General features: G+C 38.9%; 1 protein-coding gene across 2 annotated transcripts; it reads left to right on the top strand.

Moving 5' to 3' along the window:
• Positions 1 to 1828: 1828 nt before the first annotated feature.
• Positions 1829 to 12892, top strand: LOC118453471 (creatine kinase B-type). 2 transcript variants are annotated; one of them, XM_087842430.1, is made up of 9 exons: positions 1829 to 1949; positions 2370 to 2416; positions 3248 to 3446; positions 5511 to 5668; positions 5922 to 6054; positions 8645 to 8798; positions 10004 to 10127; positions 11441 to 11630; positions 11997 to 12892. In XM_087842430.1, the coding sequence occupies exons 1-9, from the start codon at positions 1934 to 1936 to the stop codon at positions 12155 to 12157; spliced, it is 1182 nt and encodes a 393-aa protein (XP_087698556.1). In that variant the 5' UTR covers positions 1829 to 1933; the 3' UTR covers positions 12158 to 12892. The 2 variants fall into 2 exon arrangements, with proteins under 2 accessions (XP_087698556.1, XP_087698555.1); XM_087842429.1 differs by lacking the exons at positions 1829 to 1949; positions 2370 to 2416 and having other exon boundaries at positions 3155 to 3446.
• Positions 12893 to 13259: the final 367 nt, after the last annotated feature.

Here is a 13259-nt window from a genome sequence, read left to right as displayed (position 1 = left end):
GAAATCATTCCTGCCTGTGGCCATCTCCCTGTACAACTCCTCCATCTAACACACTCTAAGCACTGCAATAGTTACACCCTTTTTGCACACGCTCTACAGTAAAATAGCAATTGACAAAGTTCACAGGTTAGAGTGTAATGTCAATCATATATAGTCCACCCTGTAATATTCTTACCTCTGTAATATTCTTGATATGTATAATTGAGTGATTTGTATATATTAGCGCTAATTCTTAAATCTGTAAACTCAGTAACATATTGTATTATTTAAATAGTTTTGTCTGTTACTGTTACTGTCTTGAAGCAACTGTAGCCCACATAATTTCCTTAAGGATTAATAAAGTATTCTGATACTGATTCTGAAATGAGTAAAATACTTTACTAACTCATATTTTATTACTTAATTCGTTATTAAAATACAAAATCCTTTATTTTTATACATTTGTCTTTTCTGGTCCTTCATTCATGTCACGTTTTTGTTTTTTCATGAGAATTTCATGCAAACCTTTTTTAATTTTGTTATTCGGACGAGCAGTGTGTAGAATTTTGAGGTCAAAAATGTTTGCAATCCAGATGGATTACGGTTTTAATATTGCAAAATGTGGAACAAGTGAATACTTTGTATGTACTGTAAGTGGTGGAGTTGAAGAACTATGTATTACACATCCTTTACTTTAATTTAACCTTTGCAAAAATGAAACTGTCAGGCTACTGGTGTGTTTCTCCCTCTGTGACTTTACCTACCCTCTATATTGGTACACCTAGTGTTTGTGTCACAGTCTGGCTGGGGCAGACTGTATGTGTTGGCAAAAGAGGACTCAAAGCAGACCAAAAACTGAACGTGGATTTAACAAAAAACAAGCAGTTTGTTGAGGCTAGCAAAAAAGGTACAAACAAAAGGGCACTGGTGAAACTAAACATGAAAAAAACCTTAAACATGGTGAACTGACATGGATACCTGAAGTTGTGACATGGACGAGCAGACGACCTGACAAAGAATGACAGAAAGCACACGGACTAAATACACACAGGAGGATAATGAGGGAAGTGGGAACACATGGAGAAACAGCTGACACACATGAACATAACGACGTCACAAGGAGAGAGTAAACTAAAAACATTGAACATAGGAACACAGGTCCCCTTCAAAATAAAACAGGAAATATAATGAGACGCAGACATGACAACATAAGACACACAGACATGAAACACACGAAGGGCAAGGGAGACTTCACAGGGGTTGAAAACACAAGGGGGAACTAATAAGAAAATGAACATAGGAAACCTAATAAGCTTAAACATACACTATAAACATCAAAAGAACTAAAACTCAAAACACTGGGTCATAAGACCCAGGATCGTGACAGTTTGACACCTGGTGTTCAGTGTTAATTTTTATCAGGCGGAAGTGAAGTCCCACCAGGGCCGTGAAATGTGTTGCAGGTAAGACAGGGGAGAGAAAAGGCTTAAATCTGATGCACTTTAGCTTGTTAGTGTGTTTTTAATTTCAGAAAAGACATCTACATAGCACCACTAGATCATCACTGTCAAGACTTAATTTCACAGAAAGCTGCTATTGAGCACATTTTTTAAGTAAATTTTTTTTTTAAAAAAAGAATCAAGCCATATGAACAGTGACCAGACTGTTCAAAGCCATATGAACTGTAAGAATAGAAGTTAAAAAACAAAAAACCATGATGTCATACATTCTGAACTGAGGGATTAGAGCATGACCTCCCAAACACACACGCAGAGCAGTTCAAACATAGCAGCAGTGGTGTGTTGTGTGTGGTTATAAAAAGGGTGACATTGTGCGGACTGTAACTGGACTCCTGCAGGCTGCAGGATGAGATGCTCACAACAAACACAACTATTCTTAGATATTTTGTTGGTGTTGTACAGACAGCCATCTGTTTTTCCATCAAGACGACAATATGTGGAAGGTCAAACGTGAGTGTCCCATCATTTTCACTGCATGGTTCTTTTTTCCCCATACCCTAACCCTGCATGACTAACATCTGTTATGTTACTGAGAAGATGATCTAACTGATAATGTAACCAGTGGTATTAACAGGTTAAAGTCAGAATAACATCAAAAGCTAATATGTTTACTATCAAGTGTAGTTACAAGCCTGATACAAACATTAATCAGTATGTAGAGTATATTGATTTAGTAGTAAAGAACGCTAGCATTTTAAGTAGAAAATCCACAAGTTTTCACCACTAGATTATTGGTTAACTGAAGTCCTTTCTGATCTTGTCTTTTCATACTTATATGAAGATTTTTAAGACTGACTGTGTTTCTGTCTTCAGTACTGTTAATCTGTTTGATTAAAATTTTGATCTCTTACCTTTTTGACTTCTGCTCAGCTCCAGTTACATTTCCTAAGGAGGTGAAATACCGGCCAATTTTAGAGGTAATTATATCAATGTAAGAATAAGAATAAGCAGTGTGATACAGTGTAATTCAATAAAAAGAAATTGTGTCATCTACAGCTGAAGTCAAACATAGCAACAGAAGGTAATTATGGATTAGATATTCTTGATCACTGATCGTTTTGCAGACGTGAACTAACAACAGACACTCAGCAGCCTCACTGTTTTTACAGAGTGGGACAGTTCTTAGCAGTTTTCCTGACTGATTTTAAATGCTGTCAAAATCGACTCTCATAACATGAATGCAGTGTAAGATCAAAGCAAAGGGTTTATTTATTTATTTTTCGTAACTTTTGGTAGCTAAAGAAATAAGGATGAAAATTTTCGTTTAAAAAAAGAAGTAACAGAAAGATGACAACATTACATTTGTCATTCAGCACTGTGGCTGTGTTATTCTGTCAACCCTATAATGCACTTAAACACATATTTGATACATGAGTTTCTGAGACCTCTATCTCATCGACATGATCAATACTTGCCATAATTTCAAAATGTTATGGGTAAAATTCTTTTTTTTCCTAAAATTAACATTGTTGTTAACAAAAAGTTGCCAAAAAAATGTATCAAATGCAATACAAAAAATATACAATAAATATATTATAAAAAATATAACATATACAACATGATGTAGCCAGAAAATGTTTGTGGATTTTGTTATAAGGGTTAATAAACATCTCATTTTTTAATTCATATATTAGGAGACCTGGATGTAAAATGTGATGCATTGTTCTGTGAACAGCAGTGACCTCTGGGTTATTAATATAATAGTTGGTCACTTTACTCTCTCTTCTGTGTTTGTCCTTTCTCTTAAGAGTTTGATTCCCCCTGACCCCATGGCCCGATTTCACCTGAAGAGAGGTTTCCCTCAGGAAGAGTTTCCTGACTTGTGCAGGAACTTTACCTGGATGGGTCGAATCCTCACACTGGATCTGTACCGCCGACAGTTTAACCGCTGCACCCAGAGTGGAGTAATCTTTGATGACGTCATTCGTCCCGGCCTGGAGGAACCAGGTGATGTTTTTGGGGTTTTTTTAGTTATTTTGTATGTGTGAGATTTTTCTTTGCATTATAATGTTGATTTAAGTTCAAGTTTTATACAGTTTACTGTTGCATTTGGTTCTTTTTATGTGTTTGAGTTTATTTGCTTGAATGGTTCGTGGTTTCTTGTTGGTCAGGTTCCTTTTGAGTCTTTGTCTCATCCCTGTGTCTCCTGTGTGTCTGTCGTGTCCTTTGTGTTTATCTGGTTCCTCACTCTTGTCTCTGTTTATTCTCCCTGTGTGTCTCACTCTCTCTCTTTGTGTCTTAGTCATGTCTTTTTGTTTTGTCCTTGTCTCCCATTGTCTTTCCTCCATGTTCCAGGTTTCAGGTTTTTCATGTTTCTTATTTTTCTTGCTTCAAACAAGTCATAGTTCTTAGTGTCTAGTTTTGCCGAGTTTAGTTAGTATGTCTTAGTCTTCTCTAGCCTTTTGTTTTTGTATTTCCATGCACAAGAAATGGCTCGCTTTTTGTTAAATTTCAGTTTTGTATCTGAGTGTCCGCTTTTGGGTCCACACCACAAACACATGATCTGAGTCTGCAAATCTTCCCATATGGAAAAGAAATAGTAAAAACATATATGATTTACTCGTGAAAGTGGCCACTTTCTCATTACTTTCATATATTGTTTAGTAAGTATCCAAAACATACAAGTTTCATTATATAATTTTTCAAGGGATCTTATATCTGTTTTCACTCTTGTATGCTTTTCATACAAGTTTCACACAAGACAGATACAAACTTTATAAGATTTATATATATCTTTTCCATATGGGTTTACAGAGAGGCCAATACACAGAATTACAGCAACATGAAAATTAGTGAACATTTGGTAACTAATTTGATAGTATTTACATATATAAAAGAATTTGAGATATGCATGAAAAAAAAATCATAATTATTGTTGTTTCATTGTTGGTCTAACATATAATATAATATAAAGTTAGCACAAAAACTAAGGAAATTTGTTTGGTCAGTTATTTCTTTGTTCTAATTATGGTTTCTGGAAATAAATCTTTTATTACTGGAAAGCTTATTTCCCCATGGTGCCATATTTGTAAGGAATATGTGCATTTGTGGGTTGAGAGTAGAATTGAGTGGGTTGTCCTCATGAAAAATTTGCCAAAACTTCTCTGCCAATGCCAAACTTGCAAAGTTTATTTCAATAAATGAATTGTTTTAAATTTATACAATTATTATAAAAACATATAAAATAATTATTCTATTAAACCTGTTTTGAGCTTCTGGTACCCCAGGTGCTGACAATTAGGATTAAGCAGTACCTGCTCTAGCAGTTAGTTGATGTCTGCTCCAAGCATGCCACGTTTGACTGATCTGGACAGGGCCCATGCCACAGGGCAACTTTAATCTGGTGTTCGATAAAACAAAGTTGCAGTATCATTTGGATGAGTCCTAGCATCATATTCAGAGTGGCATCTAAGTTCCATATAAACCAAACTACCAACCATCTCCGATTAGTAGGTGACCTGCTCTACCACCTGAGCTACAGCACTGGGGAAAAAAGGAGTGCCACATTGGAGGCAATTTCAATGCAAAGAGATACTGAGATAAGATCCTGCAAACAGTTGCAATGCTGTATCTCTACCTGTCATGATCCTGGGTTTTGTAAACAGCATTTTCAGCTTTGGACTCTCAGTCTTCTATTTGATGGTAAATGGACTGGTTCTTATACAGTGCTTTTCTACTCAAACTGAGCCCTCAAAGTGCTTTACACAAATTGCCTCATTCACACCCTTCACACAAGCACTTTTTGCTTACCCTATTTAAGTGATATCTAATATTCACACACATTCATGCTCTGCTGGATGCATAAAGTTTGCATACTTTAAGTTTAAACACTTTAATCTGTTTTACTTTACTTACTGTTTTACTAATTACTCTGGACATTTATTGAAAGAAACCTTAAACGAATGAAGTCCAAAGTGGTAATTCCATAAGCATCTGTGGAGAAATTTTTAGGTAAATGTTTAGATTATTCACTTGGTCCTTCTGTCACTTTTGTTCCTTTTTTTAATGAAGGAGATTATTTAGGTCCTGTAGCTGTCGGGTGTGTTGCCGGCGATGCCGAGTCCTACATCCTGTTCTGTGATTTCTTTGACCGAGTTATTGAAGCATATCATGAACAGAAGATCACCAGCCAGACACCAGAGAGTGACTTGAACTATGACAACTTGAAGGTAGCTACTCAAAACACTGTGAATAATAAACCCGAAAATAATCGCAGCATGAATTGAAGGCTGTGTGCCCTACAATCAGCTGATTTCAGTTCGTGTCGGAGGATGAAAATATTGGAGCAGTCTATAATCAATAAAATTAAAGTAATGTTTATATGGACATTCATTTATTGACTGATTTTTAAAATTGATTCATCAATTCCCATCCCAATTGATCTGGCTAATAAATTGTGTGTGTGTGTGTGTGTGTGTGTAGGGTGGTGATGACTTGGACAGATCGTACGCTGTACGCTGTGAGGTTAGTGTTGTTCGAGGTATTGAAGATTTCTGCTTCCCAACACACTGCAGCCGAGGAGAGCGCAGACGGCTTCTCACACTGGCTAGGCAAGGTACTGTAAGTCTTTATTTCAGTACTAACAAAGTACAGTGCCAGTACAAAAACACAATCAGTCCATCAATCCATCCAATTCAGAGTCACAAGGACCTGGAGCCCATCCCAGCATTTACAGGGTGACAGACTACACCTTGGAAAAGTTGACAGTCAATTACTTGTCTAATAGAATAGAATAGAATAGAATAGAATAGAATAGAATAGACCTTCTTGGACCTTCCACTGGGAGAGAAAGTTACAAATTTGTTTTTCACTTAGCTGTTGCCTAAGAATTTACATCCTAATTCGTCCCTCCTTCTCCTCTGAGATATGGACAAGGAGTCTCACTATCTGTTCAACATAGGTTCATTTTGACTCGGGAATGGTCCTATACAATAGCGCGGAGGAAGCTGCGGCGGATCTAAGAAGACGCGGATACACGGTGGGGACTGGTGGCCACAAGAAAGCCCAAAGGCATTACGGCGGAGATGATCAGCAGTTGGACTGCGACGCGCTGGGAATACAGCTGATCTACGCGGGACCGCACGGGAAAAGCTGAAGGTTTTCCAGCGCACGGAGGACGTCGGTATGGAGGAGTAACACCTGTGCCCCACCAGCCCCATTTCGCTGTTAAGATGAACATAAGACCAACGGAACAACAGGTGCAGGCTGCTGATCAATACAGGGGGGTATATGGTTGGATGGCCTCCTCCCCTGGCCGTGATGGAATATGGCACGTCGATCCCCCTTTGATCATGGAGTGGTGAGGGTCCGATGCAGGTGACTCACATGTTTTTTGTCTTTGTTTTTTAGTTTCCCTTTTTCTTTTAAAATAGGCAACGAGAGGGGCCCCACACTGTGGCATTTCCCCCAGATTGAGAGGAGAGAAAAAAACCTCTCTCATGAAAGACCTGGTTCATTTGGATAAGACAAGTTCATGTGTGTTTATTATGTGTTCTGAGGGCCGGGAGTATTGTTATGTTGGTGCAGGAAAATAAGTTGGAAGTATATAGAACATATGCAGTAGAGCAGGGCGATATGACCACAAATATTTATCACGATATATATTTGAAAATTTGCGATAACGATATAACTGACGATATAATTGACACTAGACAAAATACTTTACAACTCCACAACTTTATTAGTGCAAAAACCCCATCAATGTATTTTTACTTAAACAAGCAGCTGTTTTTTATGTGCATTAAAGTTATATAAAAATTTAACAGTGCAAATGCAAATTCCTTGCTGACAGTTTAACTAAAAGGCATTTCCAGTGGAAATTGGTCGACATATCCTCAGCATAACCATGTATAATATCCACAAAACTTAAAAAGAGGTTATACACACACAATACGGTAATATTATGTCAAAGCACAGTGTATCACTCCGCGAGGCTCCTGCCTACAATAGCCGTAATGCTCCCACAATCCATCAAGCAGTGCGGGTTCGTAGCTTAGCAAAGTCGTACTAAAACATTTGACAGATTTTCGAGCGCCGTGTACATAAAATTGTTTCGAGGTCAGTAAACACAACCAGTTTGCAACGCATCCAAGGATGGTTATGGGGTTCCTACCACCTTACTCTCCTTTCCTCAATCCAATAGAGGAGTTTTTCTCTGCTTGGAGGTGGAGAGTGTATGAGCATCATGCTCAGGATCAGCCGTCCCTGCTCCATGCTATGGGCGCAGCGTGTGACGACATTACAGGAGATCAATGCAGGGGATGGTTGCGGCATCACGCCGTTTCTTCCCTCGTTGCATCGCAAGAGAAAGTATCCGCTGTGATGTGGATGAGAATCTGTGGCCAGACGGACAACAGCATGTAAATAATCAGGAGGGTGAAGACAGTGGACAAGAGCGGGAGAATGAGTACAGCGACCACTGAATAAGTCCTTGTTTTTTGATTTTGTGTTCATACAATTTACTACTGTAATGTACATTTTCTTTTTACATATGTGTGAAACTTTCTTTGCGTGTGAATAAAAAATGGTTATCATTTCCTTGGTAGTGTGAGTGCAATCTGTGATGTCAAACCTTGGAGGCTACTCTTTTCTGTTGTATATTGTTGGTCCTCTGCCATAGTGACAAAACATCTAAACATTTTGTTTGGCAGTACTCCCATAATGCCAAAGGGATGATGCACTTTGGGGGCACTGACTATTCAGATTAGAAAGAAATGTAGTTTTGACACATGAGTGAACTGTTTTAGGAGAGATGAGCTTTTGCAGGTGGACCATGTTGTTGTGATCAACTATCCAGGTTTGTTTTGACAAAAGCACCAAGAATGATGAGAATGTCCGATCTGTGTCGAGAAATGAGCCAAAGCTATTGAGAAAGATCGTTGCCATTTTGGAGACACTGGCTGTTTAAATGAGAAAGGGGTTTAGATTGAAGCCTGAGTGAACAGTTTTGGAAGAGATTTGAGCTTTTGCAGGTGAGCTATAGTGTTGTGCTAAACTGTCAGAGTGTTTTGCCAAATGATCGTAGAGTTTTGAGAATGTAATTTCTGTTTCAAGAAATGAGCCAAACCAATGGAGAAAAACTGTAAGATTTTTTGTCAACAAGGTACCAATGACACCAAACTAGTTACCAATCTCCTGTTTTTCAGCTTTGCAGCAACTGGAACAGGAGCTGGCAGGTCGACTTCTCTTACTAACGGACTTAAGCCAAGAGCAACAGAGGGAGCTGAATCTTAAAGCTCCAACTTCCTTCCAGCTCCGCATAGGTGTGGCGCGGGACTGGCCTGATGCCAGGGCTGTTTGGTCAGTATGGTTTTCATGGATATAGAACCTGCTCTGGTCGCAAGTAGTTAAAAGTTTGATTCCCATAAATGCCATAATCTTCCTTGAGAGACACTGTTACAGAAGTGTAAAACATTTAAAGTGTAGAAGATTCAATGAGCTTTACAGATTTTGCATACGGTGTTCCTCTGGGGTCAGTTTGACCTCAAGTTGTTTTAGCAACACGTTCTCACTCCCAAAGCGTAACATTTTACGCTAGGTGACAAATCGTCAACATATTACGTTTTCGGCTACCCACCACGTTCCTGAATGACGACCTCGGAAAAATGAGGAAATATGAGAACCGTATGGACTCAATCTACACATGTTCGCTGTTTTTCTTCAAATCGCTTAGAAACACGCTATTTAACATAATTAAAGTCTTGGTTAAGGTCAGGAAAAAGGTTATGGTTAGGGCTAGGGATAAGGTTAGGTTTAGGGCTGGAATACAGGGCTGGAACGTCTATTACCGCGGGAGCGTCATTGCACTGGAATTCAGCCATAACCCGCCGCGTACCATAAGAACGCCGAAGGTCTCCTTTCGCGTTCCTCAGGAACGCCGCGGGACGTGACAAAACGTCGGCATGTTACGCCTCGGGAGTGAGAACGGGCTCGTTTTAGCTATGTAAAACATGTCTGTCTGTGTGACCTAAAATCCTTACACCTCATGTTATGGTCACTATATGTACCTAGAAGATTAAGCAGGGTATACTTTAGCACTGACCTGTTTTGTGGTTGTCAAGATCGATCAGTTTTCAAAATGAAATGAAATGGCAATAGTTAAAAGACAGCTTGAGATTTCAAAATCGGGACTTTTTAAACTAATAAGTGATATGGGGGTGGCTGTAGCTCAGGAGGTAGAGCAGGTCATCTACTGATGGGACGGTTGGTGGTTTGATCCCTAGCTCCCCCAATCTGCATGTCCAATATCCTTGGGCAAGATAATAACCCCGAGTTGCTCTCCAATACAGCCATCAGAGTATGAATGTGTGTAAATGTTAGTTAGAAAGCACTTAAAAGCGTAGAAGAAAGTGCTTATGTAAATGGGTGAATGTGGCATGTTGTATAAACTGCTTTGAGTGCTCTGGGTTATATAAGAATCAGTGCATTTACAATCTTGGCTACAATCTATAGTCACTGTCAGCTTGTGATGTTTAAAATGAATTAAAGTCTAATTTTTCATGCAGGGTGAGTGAAAACAGGAGCCTGTTGGTCTGGGTCAACATAGATGATCACCTCAGGCTGGTATCAATGCGAGAAGATGCCAATGTGGCTGAAGCTTTTCAGTGCATCTGCATCAGCTTGCAAAAGGTAAATTTTAATAAATGAATAAATAATGCTAATAAAATTTTCACTGTACCCCCTCCCCCAACTTGTTGCTTGTACATTGGGTTTTTTCCCAGTGGATGAGAGGGCTGCCTCTCTGCTTCTTCAGATTGGGTATAGGTGCTGACTGGCATTTGCACTTTTATGCACCAAACAACAGTTGAGATTCCCTACTCTTCTTGAAGCTGCTGGGTGTGGTGCTGAGTGTTCCCCACCTAGCATCTTCATTGTCCTAACAGGGAACTTGGGCAACAAGTCAAGTTTCTTATTGGACTTCTGTTGAAATCTTAATTTGTCGACAAGAATTAAGATGTGCCGTGTGCACTTATAAACATTAGGATGTTTATAAGTGCACACGGCACCAGGACACCCCAATTTGCAGGCCACTGACCAATTTTATAATTATTATTATCCGATCTATAGCCAGGAAGAACAATGCACTTTCCATCCTAGTCATGTGCTGAATGAGCTCTTTATCCTCTCAATGATATTTGATTGTGCATGGGAGTTTATCATGTGTACATGTGTTTTGTGGACTTGGAGAGGATTCAGATGCGTCCCTTGGGGGATCCTGTGGGAGTTGCTTAGGGAATATGGCGTATCTAGCCTTTTGCTATGAGCTATTCAGTCCATGCACAACCTCAGTAAGAACTTGGATTCCCAGCAATAAGTTGAACTCATTCCCAGTATAAATTTAATGTAACAGGGCTCAATACTATAAATTTTATGGTCAAAATTTCTAGGCAGAACCAAGTGGCAGAAGGTAGATGATGTTGCTTTGTTGGCTTCCTGAGATCAGAGGGAGCTGAGTATGAAAGAGAAGTTGTTAGTTGACCTGTCAGTTTACATCTATACCCTAACTTATGGTCATGAGTAATGACTGAAAGAATGCAACTGATACAAGCAGTGGAAACTGGAGATAGTCTTCTCTGGCTGCAATAGCTAATGAGTTCAAGTCATTCAAGAGTGACTCACAGAAAAGGGGCTACTCCTCCAACTTGAAAAAAGACATCTGAGGTGGGTGGGGGTGAGGTGGGCTTGGGAATTTCTCAGTTGTCCAACAGGTAGGTTGGAAGAGGCAGCTTGGAGGGAGGGGGGGGGGGGTCTGACCTTCTCTCTTTAGCCTGTTGCCCCTGAAACCCAGCACCAGATAAGCAATAGAAAATGAATGGATGGATAGATGAAGTTTTTTACTTATAGTAGTTCTAGAAAAATTACTTAGGGCCTTAAAAAGTAACTGCAAAAGCTCCACCAGGGAAACCAGGTTGAACTCATGAAGACTGATTGTTTGTATCTAGCTGGAAAAGTACTACAGAGGTCTCAGACATCCCTTTATCTGGAAGCAGCAGTTGGGATGGGTGACGAGCTCCCCGGCTAATGTGGGTACAGGTCTGAGGATCAGCGTCCTCATCAAACTGCAACACCTCCCCAAACATAAACACCTTAAGGATGTTCTGAAAAGACTGAGGATCAACATGGACAAAACAGGTAAACAGAAGACCTAGATCTGATATTTCATAGCTTCGAAACTTTGAAGTTTTGAATTAATTCATATTAAATCATTTTTTGCTTTTTAAAGAACTTATTTTAACATTGCACTCAACAACGAACAAATCCTCCCTAACAAAAAAGTGTAACTTCAAGGGCCAAATTGTGTTATATTTCTTCACGTCAATATACGGGCCACAAGTAGGGGTGACGTGGGCCATCAGTCTCAGTATCAGTACTGGTATTTGGTTTTATCAATACTCATGCTGTATTTACCTGGTATCAGATCAATACCACATTTGCTACATCCCACACCACTAACTGTCAGTGTTGGATTTAAACTTTCCAAATCTCCTCATTTCCCAGATTCCCCAGAACTATATAATATAAGCAACATGGCAACCTTTGGCTTTACCGAGGTGGCACTGACCCAGCTGGTGGTGGACGGGGTTAAGCTACTTACCATCATGGAGAAAAGGCTGGAAGGCAACCTGAGTATAGATGAGCTTGTTCCTGCACAGAAGTAGACACATTAGGAAGACAAGTGGCTGAAGGAATACTAGCAAAATGAAATGATTGCTAAGAAGACTATGGAAAAATATACCTTGCCTACTTTGATCAAGATTAGGTTGACAAAAGTTTTACTTTACAATGGGACTTCACGATGGATTAAAAAACAGATGACATGAATGATGTCAGTATTAACTAATGGATCGGACAACCCTGCAATTACAAAGAGTAATGTATTTATTTTACAGAGAATACGTGTCTGATGGAAAACAGCAAGAAACAAATCCTTCATAAGGCACTCACTGAAATTATTTTAATCCTTATTGACTGTTATTGGTGCACAGTAGGAGACTGTTTGACTTTTTTAAATAATTTCATTATTTAATATATATTTGTTCTAAACAGCTGCTTAGAACAGCGGGCAAAGCAGAAAACCAAAGAAGTATTGGTTTGGATCAGCACATGAGATTTGTTCGCCCTGAAAAAATATAGAGTATCATCTGTAATTGTTTCAAATATGCATGAAAGTAAATTTGCTTGCTGAATTGTAAATGCATTTAACATCCCAGTGGTGTGGCTGTTGTTTACACTCTTCAGCAGCAGCATACACATTAAGATGTGAAAGAAAGAAAAAATCTACATTTTTCTGCTCTCTGCGGCTATGAATAAATTTACTCAAACATATGACTCTCAACCATTATATTGGCACTTTATCTGGAACCACCAGATAGTGTGACAAGGGTGACAGGGAGGGTGACAGGGAGGCTGACAGGAGGTCACAGTGTGCCTAATTTTTTTCATAGAAAAATTTTACATGTTCATATTTTTTGCAGAAGAAATCAAAGAAGAAGTAAATTTTCCTTAATTATTAACTATATCACCTTTCCTTGGATTTCTGAAAAAGCAAGCATTATATTATTTTTCAAACATAATCAAAGATTTGTCCAAACATGGCTATTTTAAAATTTATGTGGGATGTTTTTATATTTATATTTAAAACTGTTTTAACGATTACCTATTCATTTAGATAACAATTACTTTCTAATAAAAACTGGAGTTGTGAAACATTAGTGGCCAAAACTTGAAAGGTTGTTAAAATTTAGGACTGGGTGAAGTTGC

This window comes from Neolamprologus brichardi, chromosome 6 (genome assembly GCF_056152115.1).
Source record: "Neolamprologus brichardi isolate AB-2024 chromosome 6, ASM5615211v1, whole genome shotgun sequence".
NCBI classification, from domain to species: Eukaryota; Metazoa; Chordata; class Actinopteri; order Cichliformes; family Cichlidae; genus Neolamprologus; species Neolamprologus brichardi.
This window is presented reverse-complemented; position numbering and strand designations above follow the sequence as displayed.